Source organism: Stegostoma tigrinum, chromosome 34 (assembly GCF_030684315.1).
Source record: "Stegostoma tigrinum isolate sSteTig4 chromosome 34, sSteTig4.hap1, whole genome shotgun sequence".
Taxonomy (NCBI): Eukaryota; Metazoa; Chordata; class Chondrichthyes; order Orectolobiformes; family Stegostomatidae; genus Stegostoma; species Stegostoma tigrinum.
The window spans coordinates 21,010,634-21,025,270 of NC_081387.1; the positions used below are offsets into that span (position 1 = coordinate 21,010,634).

The window sequence follows — 14,637 nt, forward strand, 5'->3', positions numbered from 1 at the left end:
TCTCATTTTCCAGCACTTGGCCCATAGCCTTGCATACCTTGATGTTGCAAGTGTACTATTAGATACTTCTTAAATGAAATGAGGATTTCTGCCTTTACCACCTTACAGGCAGTGAGTCTTGCATCATTTGATTTACATACAAATAACTGGATGAAGTCTTCAGTACAACCTAGAAAGATCTTCTGGCATAAAAAGTCACACCCTGAAAAATTAATTCTGTTTATCTCTGTATTGATTCTGCCGAGATCTGCTAAGTGATTGTCTCGTTTGCTGCCTTTATTTCAGATTTCCAGCTTCTGCAGCAACGGTCCAAAGTGACTGAATGTACAGTATCTTTTTCCACGTTTCAGTATTCTCTATGTCCTTACTGTCTGAAGAAATATGCAAACAAAAATCACGACCGTGGTAAAGTCATAAGTTGAAACGTGATATTATCTTTGTCAGCGCTGAAACATAACAGCGAGTGTCTTTGCAACATCAAAAGCTCCCTGTTGACAATGCGGGAAGTGAACAGTTGCCTTCAGATTTTTCAGGGCTGCTGTGTGGAGAGTTGATTCGTCACATCTTGAGCTCCTTCCTCCTCAGCGTTTCTCTCTCCTTTGGTGTGCCATTGGAAGGGGTAGCTACTGAGTTCCCGGCTGCACTTCAGGCCCCCGCACTCCCGATTTGAGTCCACATGGCCCTGATGCGGAGGGAGTGGGCAGGCCAGATAACCACACGTCCACGGGCCTGGCTCTGACCAACGCGCCCGCTAAGAGGTCCAGGCGGGACGAGGCGGAGGGGGTCGCTCGGCGCGGCAGCTACCCTCCCTTTCCGGGCTGTGCCCGCCGCCCGCCTGAGGCCATCCGCGAGCGGCAGGCACGCGGGGGCACAGCTGGCACCAGGACCAACACTTCAACTTGACTGCTGCCCCTTCCCTTTGCTTCAGACCCGAGCTGGAGTCCGTTCGTTGCTCGGTTGTAATCCTGACTGGCAAGTCAGTCATGGTGACGATGAAGTGTGTCCGCCGGGAGGGGGCGGAAAAACTGTAGTCGCGGCAACCGACGGCCCGTCGTTAAGGAAGTGACGTCGACGAACCCCTGGATGTCGGCATCCGTTGATGGTTGGTGACCGGTGAAGGGGAGCTCGTGATGGAGGGTTGACTTTGAATCTCGAACCGTCATTTGTCCGGCTCCACGCGCGCCGGGAGGTGTGGGGGAGGGTTTCACCGGAATATGATCCGCTGGCACATCCCGGCGACCTGGGTACGGCGCGGAAAGAAAGCCGCACATGGACGCTTCCCACAGCCTGGATACTGAGGGCAGGGAGCTGGGAGGAGGATCTTTTTGCTGACGGCGTAGGCATTTTAAGGGTGGCACTGTGGGTCAGCGGCTTGCACGGCTGCCTCGCAGCGTCGGGGACTCGGTTTCGATTGCGAGCCTTGGGCGACTGTCTGCGTGGAGATTTACACGTCTTCCCTTCGACTGTGTGGATTTCCTCCCACAGTCCAAAGATGTTCAGGTGAGGTGGATGGACCATGCTAAAAATTGCCTCGTACTGCCCAGGGATGTGCAGGTAAAGTGGATTAGCCACACGAAATGCAGGGTTATGGGTATTGGGTGGAGATGGTCTTGGAGGGCTGGCTCAGACTCGATGGGCCGAATGACTTCTTTGCACACGGTAGGGATGCAGTGAGAGATAGTAGGAGTGCGGATGCTGGAGAATCTGAGATAACAAGATGTAGAGCTGCATAAGCACAGCAGACCAAGCAGCATCAGAGGAGCAGGAAGGCCTGTGAGGCCCGAAACGTCAGCCTTCCTGCTCCTCTGCTGCTTGGGCTCCTGTGTTCATGCAGCTCTACACCTTGTTATATAAGGGATGCTGTGATTTCTTTTTATTAGGGGAGACATGTGGAGTTATTACTGAGGAGGGAGCGAGATGTGTGGTTATTACTGAGGTATGATATTTGCTGAGGAGGAAGGTAGTATAACTGAACAGCGAGTTTATTACTGAAGATAGAGATGGACTTTGCTAAGGAAACAGAGATGGGTTTTGTTTCCTGAAGGGGGAGGGATGGGTTTATTTCCAGTAGGGAAAGAAGTGGTGTTATTAGGTGGATTGTTTATACAAAATAGGCAGTTATGTTACAGATGACCAATATATCGGGGCTTGAGAAATATCTTTAAGGGTGAAAAGCATAATCTGTTAAGGTAACTGTTTTAGTTTTATTTTATTTTTTTAATTAAAAGTAAGAATTAAAACTATGCTTAATGACCTGTGAATTGCTTCTAAATGTTATTTGTTTGTTTAGATGAATGTAAACATGTATTTCTAAGAGTTTCTGCATTCTCCTGATCTGTTACATTGGCTTTGGCAGCTAAATACTTGCTCGGAACAAGTATATTGCCCTGGATGTGAATTTGTGGATCACGTGAGGAGTAACAAATCCAATCCCTCATTATCACTTATGTAAGTATCAATAGTTTTATTCCACTTTGCAAGCATATGAATATTTAGCTGGTTTTTGAATTGGTACTTCTGAAACATAACTAGTTTGAATGGCAGACTAGGCTTTGGTGCGCAGGGACAAAGTCAAAGTTTGCAGTGGCCCAAAATTTGAAGAATTGTAAACTGTGAAGAGTATAGTGTAGAACACTAACAGCATGTAGACATGTTGGTGGAGTGGGCGAAGATATGGTTGATGAGATTCAATGCAGAAAAGTGTCATACATTTTGTTAGGAAAATCTTTGAAAGGCATGTTAGATCATAGTTATCAATCTAAAGAGGTGCAGGAGCTGAGGGATATGGGTGTGCAGATCAAAAAGTGGCAGGACAAGCGGAGAGAACAGTTCATAAAGCACACAGTCTCCTTGGCTTTAGTTGTAGGGGTGTAGAGTTTGAGAGCAAAAAGCAATGTTGAACTTGTATAAGATACTTATTCAACCTCAGCTAAAGTATGCAAACAGTTATGGATGCTGTATTGTAGAAAGGATAGGAATGCATTGAAGACAGATCGGTTCTTGATGGTCAAGGGGATCAAAAGATCTGGGGAGAAAGCAGGAGAATAGGGTTTAAGAAACTTGTCAGGGTTTAAGAAACTTGTCAGCCATAATTGAATAGTAGAGCAGACTGGATGGGCTGAAAGGCCTAATTTCTGCCCTCCTATGTCTTATGGTCTTATGGTATTGCTAAGAGTGCCGAAGCAATTTACAGGAATGGTTCCAGGAATGAAGAACTTTAGCTATGAGGATAGATTGAAAACATTGTGACTTATTTTTGGAGTGAACAAGGCTGACAGGAGATTTGGTAGAAGTTTTCAAAATTGAGTAGCCTGGATAGAATGGGCAGAAGAAACTGTTCCCGCTCAAAAAAGGAACAAAAATGAGAGGGCATTGAAGTAAAGTGATTTTGCAAAAGGAGCAAATGTGATATGAGCTTTAAGAAAGCAGCTTTCACACATGATGAGTAGATAGGGTATGGAATGTACAGCCCAGAATTGTGACGGAGTGTCAGGGAAAAGAGTTAGAAAGTTAAATGGTTTGGATAGCTTTCTGTTGGCTGGCACAAACAACCAAATTACCACCACCTGTGCTGAAAATTTTCAAAGTTTCAATTCTGTATACAGCTGTTTCTCTTAACTGTAGCTTGTGCTTAAAGTAGCATTTGCTGAAAAGCTCAGCTTTACCTGCATAATGCGAAGTGAGCAAGTGTACAGGGTGTTCTGACAGTGCCATTTTCACAGCATTAGAAATTTTCTTGCCAGAGCCAATGTGATGTTTGATAGGATTACACTCAAATTGAAGCATGTCATTGAACTTATTTCATGGCGTCATGTGCTGAATACAATTCTGTTCAATGGGTATTCTGCCATTCAGCAGTTCCAGCCTCAATCACTTGTAGATATTGAAATAGCTTCTCATAAATATTTATTACATTACTGACCATTCTCATTAGTGAGCTGGACTTCGTGTATAAAACTGTGAACATTTTTTTCTGACAGCAGGATCACAACAGGAGTCAGATGCAAAATATAACAGCCCAAAAAAAAAATCATTTGGCTTGTGGAGACCATGCTAACTCTGTCGTCAGTCATATTTTTCTGTTCTGTTCATATAACCCTACATATTTATTTCTCCCAAATGCTTTTCCAAACTCATTTGAAAGTATTAATCACCTCCCCCTAACCCATCACGTTCATAAGCATCAAGTTTCTGGTCTTGAACAAGATTAAGCTGTAACTGCTTAGCCGGGGCTTGTGGTCTTCTCGACCTGTTAGATTTGATGCATACATACCTTCTGATCAGCTGCCTTTGCCTGTATCTTTATCTCCCACTGGCTTGCCTGGCCAAATTGTTTTAATACTGCTTCCCAGTACTTGTCCTGATCCAGCGTCTTTCTTAAGTTTCTTTCCTATCTCCCTTTCCCAGACTCATCTCCTGCTCCCACGATCCAATTCACAATAAACAGCTGATCACCCGATCTTGTAGCTAAAATCCTTCATTTTTGGATTGATTCTAGGAATCTTGCTTGCACTCTTACAAGAACCCTGTCACTATTAGCAAAGTTAAGTAAGCAGATGGACGCAATATTCTTGTTGTCTAATCAGAGCTTTTTAAAAGTTAGCATAACAAAAATACAGATATTTTGAGTCAATACTCTCATTTTGTCCTGCCACATTGAAATACATTTGCTCATTTCCCACCCCCAACATCCCCATCTCTTCTTACAATTGCTCTTAAGTCTGTATTACACAGAACATAACAGCACAGTACAGGCCCTTTGGCCCTCGATGTTGTGCCGACCTGTCATACCGATCTCAAGCCCATCTAACCTACACTATTCCATGTACGTCCATATGCTTATCCAATGACGCCTTAAATGTACCTAAAGTTGGCGAATCTACTACCGTTGCAGGCAAAGCATTCCATTCCCTTACTACTTTCTGAGTAAAGAAACTACCTCTGACATCTGTCCTATATCTTTCACCCCTCAATTTAAAGCTATGCCCCCTTGTGCTCACCGTCACCATCCTAGGAAAAAGGCTCTCCCTATCCACCCTATCTAACCCTCTGATTATTTTATATGTTTGGGAAATGTGGATTTTTGTACCGAAAGTTGAAATGTCCTTAGCCTTTAGAACACCAGAGAGCACTGGAAGCTGGGTTATTAAATATATTTAAGGTTGAGTTGGACAGATTTTTGATTGGCAAAGAAATCAAAGGTTTTAGGGTAACTGGTGGTGGTAAAGAAGAACGTAATGTTAAAGCAACAAACAGATTAATCATGAGCTAGTTAAATGGTGAAGCAGGTTAAATGGCTGAGTGACCAGTTCCTTTTCCTATTTCTTATGCTGTAATGACATTACAAAACTCAGCTTGAAGACTCCTGGGGACTGGGCAAAACCACCAGCATGTAGACAAGAGTGATTCAAAGGATTAATCATACTTGAACTCAAGACCCCCTGACTCAAGAGGTTATGCTGAGGTAAGATTCACATAAAAAGTACCACCTCATGTCAGGGAATTGAATCCCAGTCTCCAAGATAACAAACATTATATTCACTGCCTACCCCCCCCCCCCCCCCCCCCCCCCTTAAAATAGCATATTTGATACACTCATACAATTGCTATCCCACTGCTTTTGCACAGATTTTGGTTATTTGCAATTGATATAAGAGTGAAATAGCCAGAAGCTGATTCTTGTTAAGAATTCACAAAGAGCAGGCTGAAGCATTTAAAATGTGAATGAGCTTCTTTTAGTATTATCCAAACTGCCAACTAATGAATAGAGATTAAGAAATAAGGGAGTTATTTGATCTTATTTCCATTCAGGAGTTACACTCAGAACTTATGATCTGTAAATGAATAAAAGGAATAATTAGAAACATGAGCTAAATCGCTAAATAGTTCATTGTGTTTAAGATGCTGACGTGGTGCAAGAGGACAATGTTTTACAAGCCAAACAAAAATCAAGAAATAGATAGTAAAGTTACAGTTCAGATTTGAAAGTAGATTTGAAAACTTCTAAAGTCCATAACAAGGTCAATCTTCCAATGTTTAATATAGGCCACCAATCTACAACTTCATTAGGAAAGAAAATAACCAATCCATGTTAGTAATTGCAGGCATGAAGTAAAAGAAGACATTATTTCATCCTTTTAAAATCAACGTATTTGTACTCCAACACAAATTGAGGCCAAAGATTGGTTGTTCCTTTTCTTTCTGCTGAAATGGTGCTGACAGTAAAAGAAAGCAGTCATTTCCGAATGAATGCTGGGTATCACGACTGCCTGTTATCCTCTGATATGGAATCAATCATGTACGCTGGTTACAAAAGTGAAATACCAAGAATGCTAGGCATAAAAGCAGAAAATGCTGGAAATATTCACAAGTCGGTTAACATCTGTGGGTAATGAAATGGAGTTTACATTTCAAGTCTGCGACTCTTCATTTAACATTCTGACTATTCATGCACTTCATGGTGTGGTGTTGTGTTGTTTAGTTTACTTTTGTTGCCGTAAAATTTGCTGCTGCTGCAATGGCTATTTTCCTTGAAGAAATGTAAGGACAACCAGGGTTCCAACTCTTGATTGTTAGCCGGAGACATTGTTGAAAAGGTTGTGAGACAAACACAGACAAAATATTGCAGATGCTGAAGATTCAAATAAAACAGAAGATTCAGGAGAAACTCAGGTCTGGTGGCATCTGAGGAGAGAAAAACAGAGTTAGCATTTCATTTCCAATATTTCTTCTTTAGAAGTAATGAAGAATAATGTATGTTGCTGACAAGGGAAAGAGGAGTGAATGGAAAAGACAGTGAAGTGCCCAGAGAGAGAGGCAAAGGAACTGTTAATGATAGTAAATGAGAGATATATATGCAAAATAGATGACATTGATAGGTGTGAATATTTTAAAAAAGGTCAGTTCTCAGAAAAAGACCATGCTGTCAAAATACATATGGGATGAGGGTGTTATCAAAGTAGATACCGGCCACTTTAATACTCGGAAGTTATTGAATTCAATGTTGTGTCCTCATGGCTGTCAACTTTCTAAGCAGAAAATGAGATGCTGGTCCTCCAGTTTGCATAGGGTTTTGATGGAACACTGCAGCACTTTACTGCCACGCATCAGACATTTTGATGTCCCTGGTAAAATCCATGTTGGCGCTCATGCTTAAAACTACATTTGGATTAGATTAGATTCCCTACAGTGTGGAAACAGGCCCTTTAGCCCAACAAGTCCACACCACTCTTCGAAGAATCCCACCCAGACCCATCCCCCTATAACCCACCCACACCCCTGAACACCTATGGGCAATTTAGTATGGCCAATCCACCTAGCCTGCACTTCTTTGGACTGTGGGAGGAAACCCATGCAGACACAGGGAGAACGTGCAAACTCCACACACAGTTGTCTGAGGCTAGAATCGAACCTGGGTCCCTGGTGCTGTGAGGCTGCAGTGCTAACCACTGAACCACTGTACCACCCCATTTAGAGCATCAAGAGTGGTTGCTTGGATTTTATTTTCTTATTTATTTATAGGATGTTAACATCACTGACAAGGTCAGCATTTATTGCGCATCCATAATTGGCGTTCATGAGGTGGTGGTGAGCTACCTTCTTAAACTGTTGCAGTGTGCGTGACTTCTGGTACCTTTTTGGAAAACCCATCAACAGGAGGCAGCACCATCAAGAAAGGTTGTGAACTTTTTTTAAATGCTCACCTTGTAATTGTTGATGTTTTATTTTTCAGAAGCAAACCACGGTCATTCATGAGTGTGTTGATTTCTATATGGGACTTGGGAGCCATCAGTACTGTCAAATTCATTCAAAATACAAATGGTAAGATGGGAGGAATAATTTAAATTGTGAAAAAATGGCAGCAAGTCAATTGAATGAGACCTTGGTGGCGACTGCGCACAGTGATAGACCAGAAAATGCTCCCACTGAAGAACAGACTAATCCTGACCTCTGCACTTGGTCATGCCCTGATGGTTCCTTTGTGAAGAAAATTCTACAGAGAGGTAGTGGCCTCGACAAGCCCAAAGAAGGTTCAAAGTGTCGTGTTTATGTAGAAGTAAAACCCTCCAGCCATTTTGATGCAGGGACCCATTTCCAAAATAGGATCAATGAGTCAGTTGAGCTGATTCTTGGCGAAAGTGATACGCAGTTTGTAGAATTGATTGAGAAATGTATTGAGACGATGCTTTTGGGAGAGCAATGTGAGGTAATCCCTGCTCCAGACTTGATGAATACATTCACAGACTGCAGAGAAGGACTGAGATTGTTTGTGAAGCTGGAGGAGTTCAGTCTGCAGCAGGACTCCTGGGAAATGGGATTTGAGGAAAAATGGCACATGGCTATGCATCACAAAGGCAAAGCCACTGAGCATTTTAAAAGTGGGAATCTCTTTGGAGCTGTACAATGTTATGCAAAATCACTGAAGCTGCTGGTGACTCTGAAATATGATGTGCCTCCTGAGAAAACCAAGGAGTACGACCAGGCTAGAAAGACCTTATACTCGAACCTGGCAGCCTGTCAGATAAAACAGAAGCAGTACAGAAATGTCATCCACAACTGCTCAAAGGCACTGGAGATTGAGCCAGACTCTGTGAAATGCCTGTACCGAAGGGGTCAGGCCTATGCTGCCATTAATGAGTTTGAGAAAGCGAAAAGTGATTTGAAGCAAGTGCTGAAATTCGAACCGGGAAACACTGCTGCTGCAAGGCAACTTAGAGTTCTTAATGAACAGGTCAAGGCTCAAAATGAAAAAATGGGCAAAGCAATGAGTAAGCTGTTCATCTGAGAACGTACACATCAGGATACATTGGAAAGAAAAACATTCTGTTTCATTGTCAGAATAGCACTTGACCACAGGAAAATGTCATGTTTTTGACTAAAAAAAATGTACAGCAGGTATTTCATTATTGTATTATACTTTGGATTATAATGCAGTGGAATTTTTTCACAAGATCCAGACAGCTGATTTTGCATCTTTGAAACACGTTCATTATTATGCACCCAGATAATTTTGAATACAATGAATGTCATCAGTCATGATTTGATTGTGGGAAGACTAGATACCTGAAGAATTGTAATGAGGTTGAGTTGCTAACTGGAACTGTCATTCATTGCAGACTGCATTAACTCACTAAGTAATTGCTGAAGTTTGCCAGAATTTAATTGTGGTCTGAGCGAAATTTGCACGTTGCCAAGATCCTGGCTTCCAATTATGTGAAAACATGGATTTTAGATTATGGTACCCTTTATGTAGAATATAAACTCTTAAATGAACTGCTAAATTTCCTGTGCATTGATCTCCATAAAGTTGGGTGTTTCGTGGATGAATGTTAATCCAGATAGATCAGAATATTTCTTGTTAATAAAGTACAAGAGTTAAACTTGCAACATTGTGATGTCAACTGAATAGTGATTGAGTGTGCTTTGAGGCAAATTTTTGCTTAGATCGTGAAACATATCCTAGCTGTATATGTTATCTGAAAGCACTCGCCAAAACAAGTTTGCTTGACCTACTTGTCTATTGGAGAATATGCTCATTCAGGTTGACCCTGTCACTCTACCTAGGGAGTTGGCTCTCTGAGTCCCAGCTGTTTGTGAATATCTGGAACTTTTAGATCACAGGGGTCTTGTCAGGTAGTTAATTACCTTTGTCATCAAACTGAGCATATTCTTGTCAGCATTATAGCCAAGTCAGCAGCTATTGTACACTGTGATTCTGTTGTAAACCAGGTGAGAGTTTTGCACATGGTTGCTTACAACATTGAAATATTATTCTTTTTGGTGCAACACCATCTAGTGATGGAAACCTTTAGTTGGCCAGCTATTTCATATATATATTCCAGAAGACTGATCAGAATTCTCATATCTTGGCATGTTACTGTTCAAGCCATAACAACATAAAATGTTGCACAATTAAATCCGATGTGCAAGCCCCCCCATGTCATATCCCCTTTTTAAGTCTTTATCCCTTTTAAAAATATATTTAATTGAATCTGCTTACAACGATTACCCCCTCTTTCAGGTATTGCATTTCACACCATCTTAGCTCTGACCTTTTAACAAGCCGCCTCTTTATCTATTTTCCAACTATCCAATTGCATTACTGTCTTTTTGTTACTGTGATATTGTCAATTTCATCACTCTTCTTCAGTGAAGGTGGATGAAAAATGATTGAATATGACGAACATTTCTCCTAACTTCACATAAACAAATGAGTTACAAATGTTACAGCAGAACAATAAAAGAATCATCACATAGAAGCTGTAGAAAGTGATCACATGGAGCCAGAGTTGTGCGGAGGGTCTATATGAAAGTTATGGATAAGAGATTCAACATTCACCCCAATCATTGGAGAAAATAGGTAGGATTTGATGTTTGATGAAATTGTACCTGCAGTAAGACAAGGAAGCATCACAAGGCTATGAGAGCTATACCTTTTGCCTCCCCAAGTCTAAAAAGGTCCTTGAATAAAAAGGTATGCAGTATTAAGTCACTGCTATGCTATCAGGCTTGGATGTTCTGTTTATAGTCCAGTGGCCCAGCCACCTATATTTTCATCAGCACAGTGTGTGGAAAATTTAAGGCTTGCTGTACAAAACAGTCAGCAACGCAGGAATAGGCTTGAAATATGTCAGGTGTTTTCAGGAAGCAAATTGAGAAAATGAAAATTAGTTGTAGAGATGATAGTTCACAGTAGCATTGTTCAAACAGCTACACTGCAAAGCAGTTCAAGAAAACAATTCTTCACCACAACCTTAAGCACAGCTAGGGAGGGGTCAGGAAAGCCGGTCTCACTAAATACACTCAAATCTGCCAGAAAGAATTGCAAGAAGTAGATATTAGGTGAACATCCTCAGCACAGGTGGAGAGATGTGCCAAATATGCTTGGACAAGTTAGAAATTAACCATGTAAATGCTGAAGATGCAACTGTAAAATGACTGGTATGTAAAAACTCACTGCCTCAAACTGCAACTGTGTGTGATGCAAGGGATAGACTAAGAAAAGATTAGAACAATAGACCTGCAAAAAGGCAAGCTTATAAGATGTGAGAGCAGAAGTAGGCTATCAAATCCGTGCTGGCATTGAATGAGATCATGCAGTTTTGACAATCCTCAAGTCCACTGTTTTTTTCACACTTGATTCATTTACTGATTAAAAATTAGTCTTATCTCAGCCTTGAATATACATAATGACCCATCCCTGACAGTCTTCTATTATAAAGAATTCCATATATTCAGTATCCTTGACTGAAGATAAAGACAAGGCTGAATTTTTTTCTACGTGTGATTCCTTATTCTGAGGTTATGTCCTCTGGTCCTACACTGTCTCATAAGGAGAAACAACCTTTTCACATCTACCCTGTCGAATCCTTGAAGAATCTTGTGTGTTTCAATAAGGTCCCAATCATTCTTCTAAATTTCAGTGAGTACAGGCCCAACTTCACCTCCTAACAGTTCCTCCATACTTGGGATCAGCTTGTCAAACCTTCTCTGATCTGCTTCCAATGTCAGTAGAACTTTCCTTCGTGAAGGGGGCAAAAACTGCTCCAGCTATGGTTTGACTAGTGTCTTGTATAGCATTTGCTAAACCTCTTAAATTTCATACTCTTCCCTTCAAAATGAAGTCTGACATTCCATTTTCCTTTCCTATTACTTGAGAACTTGGATGCTAGCTTTTTGTGATGCGTGGATGATAATGTACAAATTCCTCTGTTCTGTAGATTTTTACAGTTTTTCTTCATTTAAATATTACTCAGCTCCTCTTTCTTTGCCAAAATGTGTAACTTCACATTTTCCCACAATTTTCCATCTGCCAAGTTTTTGCCCATTTGACATTTTTTGTATTTCTCTTCAGACTGTTGTGTCATCTACAAACTTGGCTATAGTACATTTGCTTTCCCTAACCAAGTCATTAATGTACATTGTAAATAATTATGGCCCCTGCGCTGAACCCTATTGCAAGTCTTTAGTTACAGGTTGTCATCCTGAAAATGCACCCCTTACCCCAACTGTATGCCACCTTTCAGGGAGCCAATTCTGTACCTTTGTTAATATACTACCTCCATAATACCATGGGCTCTTAAGTAGCCCATTGTGTGGTACCTTATCAAATACCTCCAGCCAATCCAAATGTTATAACCACTGCTCCCTTTATCTATCTTAATCATTATCCCCTGAAAGAATTCTAGTTATAGACTTGATTTCCCCATGTGAAGCTATGTTGACTCTATTTAATCATATTATGTATTTCTAAATGCTTTGTGCTTGCATCCTTTGTAATAGACGCTAACATTTTCTGAATAATGGACATTAAGCCAACTGTCCTATAGTTACTTTTCTTTGTCTCTTTGCTTTATTAACTAAAGGTCTTTATTTTTCAGTTTTCTAACCCTCTGTGACCTTTCCAGAATGTCATTATTAACAGAATATCCGCTATCTCTGACACTACTTCTTTTTAAGTATGAGTGGGCCCAAAGCTTTCTCTCTCCTGATGCTGTCAGATCTGCTGAGATTTTCCAGCAATTTCTGTTTTGGATATCCAGCATATTTGTTAAACCTGCCTCATTACTCATCACCAGAGTCTAATTCCTGATTGGATCCATAACACATTATTTGAGGACAATGCACTCAAAATTCTTCCTCATGGCTTCCTCTGTCAATCTGACTATCCGAATCTGCATGAAATTTGAAGTCACCCATGATTAATGTACTGCCTTTGTTATATGCGTTTATTATCTCCTGATTTGTTCTCATCTAGCCTGTAGCTCCTGTTGGGAGGGGCCTAGAGACTACACCTGCCAGTGTCACCTTTCCTCTTATCTTCTGTCTGTACCCATATGGGGTACATCTTCTGATAAATGATCATTTCTTGCTATCATACTTATTTCATGCCCTATCATCAATGCTACCCCACCACACTCTTTACTTCCTTCCTGTCCTTTTTAAATAATATATACTTCTAAAAATTAGTTCCCTGCTTTGATTTCCTTGTAAACATAAGATCATATCTATTAACCTATATTCGTGCCATTACTTTATCTAGTTTGTTCAAAACACTAAATGCATTGAGGTAAAGAGCCATTAACTTTGCCTTTTTACCTTTCTTTTCCCTTTGGATCATATTTGCTTTTTCCTGTTTTTGTACACTGTCTCTTCCAGCCCCATTCTGGATGTTGTTGTCCAAATAGCTACCCTCTGATGCTACCATATTGTTTTGATTTGTAAGCCTACATTTCCTGTCTTCCAACAACCCGACCCCTCTCAATTAGTTTAATGCTTTCTCTACAACCCTGATACTTGATTTGCCAGGACGCTGGTCTCCAGCACAGCTCAAATGAGGCCCATTCACCAGAACAGCGCCTTTACCCCAGTGCTGGTGCCTGTGGAATGGAAAACCATTCCACCAAGTGATCCAGAGATTATTACTTTAAAGATTCTGCTTTTTAATTTAGTTAGTTATTCGAAGTTTTTCAGCAGAGCCTCCTTTTTCGCCTTCCCAATGTAAATGGTACAAATGTGGGCGATTACTATAAGATTTCCCACCACCCCCACCCAAAAGTTGTGCACTTAGGCAGGCAATGTAACCTTTGGAACCCCCACTCATAGCTGCCATTCGCAGTAGATTCAGGGATCACATGACATCAGGTTATAGAGCAACAGGCTTATTTGAAAACACAAGATTTTGGAGCCTCAGCTTGTGTTTTACAATAAACCTGTTGGACTAAACCTGGTGTCGTGTGATTTCTGACCATGTCCACCTCAGTTCAACACCATCACCTCCACATGATTAACAGTAGAGAACAGTACCTATCACTCTAAATGTACTGAGATAATAAAATGTGAGGCTGGATGAACACAGCAGGCCAAGCAGCATCTCAGGAGCACAAAAGCTGACGTTTTGGGCCTAGACCCTTCATCAGAGAGGGGGATGGGGAGAGGGAACTGGAATAAATAGGGAGAGAGGGGGAGGCGGACCGAAGATGGAGAGTAAAGAAGATAGGTGGAGAGAGTGTAGGTGGGGAGGTAGGGAGGGGATAGGTCAGTCCAGGGAAGACGGACAGGTCAAGGAGGTGGGATGAGGTTAGTAGGTAGCTGGGGGTGCGGCTTGGGGTGGGAGGAAGGGATGGGTGAGAGGAAGAACCGGTTAGGGAGGCAGAGACAGGTTGGACTGGTTTTGGGATGCAGTGGGTGGGGCGGAAGAGCTGCGCTGGTTGTGTGGTGCAGTGGGGGGAGGGGATGAACTGGGCTGGTTTAGGGATGCAGTAGGGGAAGGGGAGATTTTGAAACTGGTGAAGTCCACATTGATACCATATGGCTGCAGGGTTCCCAGGCGGAATATGAGTTGCTGTTCCTGCAACCTTCGGGTGGCATCATTGTGGCAGTGCAGGAGGCCCATGATGGACATGTCATCTAGAGAATGGGAGGGGGAGTGGAAATGGTTTGCGACTGGGAGGTGCAGTTGTTTGTTGCGAACTGAGCGGAGGTGTTCTGCAAAGCGGTCCCCAAGCCTCCGCTTGGTTTCCCCAATGTAGAGGAAGCCACACCGGGTACAGTGGATGCAGTATAGCAAATTGGCAGATGTGCAGGTGAACCTCTGCTTAATGTGGAATGTCATCTTGGGGCCTGGGATGGGGGTGA

The 14,637-nt window shown here is 41.8% G+C and overlaps 1 protein-coding gene across 2 annotated transcripts; it reads left to right on the top strand.

The window, feature by feature from the left end:
* Nucleotides 1-742: 742 nt before the first annotated feature.
* On the top strand, nt 743-9,387 carry LOC125446653 (FK506-binding protein-like). Of its 2 annotated transcripts, XM_059639524.1 has the most exons (4): nt 743-1,500; nt 2,357-2,448; nt 5,355-5,464; nt 7,733-9,387. In XM_059639524.1, exon 4 carries the CDS (start codon nt 7,856-7,858, stop codon nt 8,783-8,785), a length of 930 nt encoding a protein of 309 aa, XP_059495507.1. In that variant the 5' UTR covers nt 743-1,500; nt 2,357-2,448; nt 5,355-5,464; nt 7,733-7,855; the 3' UTR covers nt 8,786-9,387. The 2 variants fall into 2 exon arrangements, with proteins under 2 accessions (XP_059495507.1, XP_048376336.1); XM_048520379.2 differs by lacking the exon at nt 5,355-5,464.
* The last annotated feature ends 5,250 nt before the right edge of the window (nt 9,388-14,637 follow it).

Excerpts from the sequence above, each read along its gene's own strand:
- LOC125446653 (XM_059639524.1), top strand. The coding sequence starts at position 7,856 with ATGGCAGCAAGTCAATTGAATGAGACCTTGGTGGCGACTGCGCACAGT.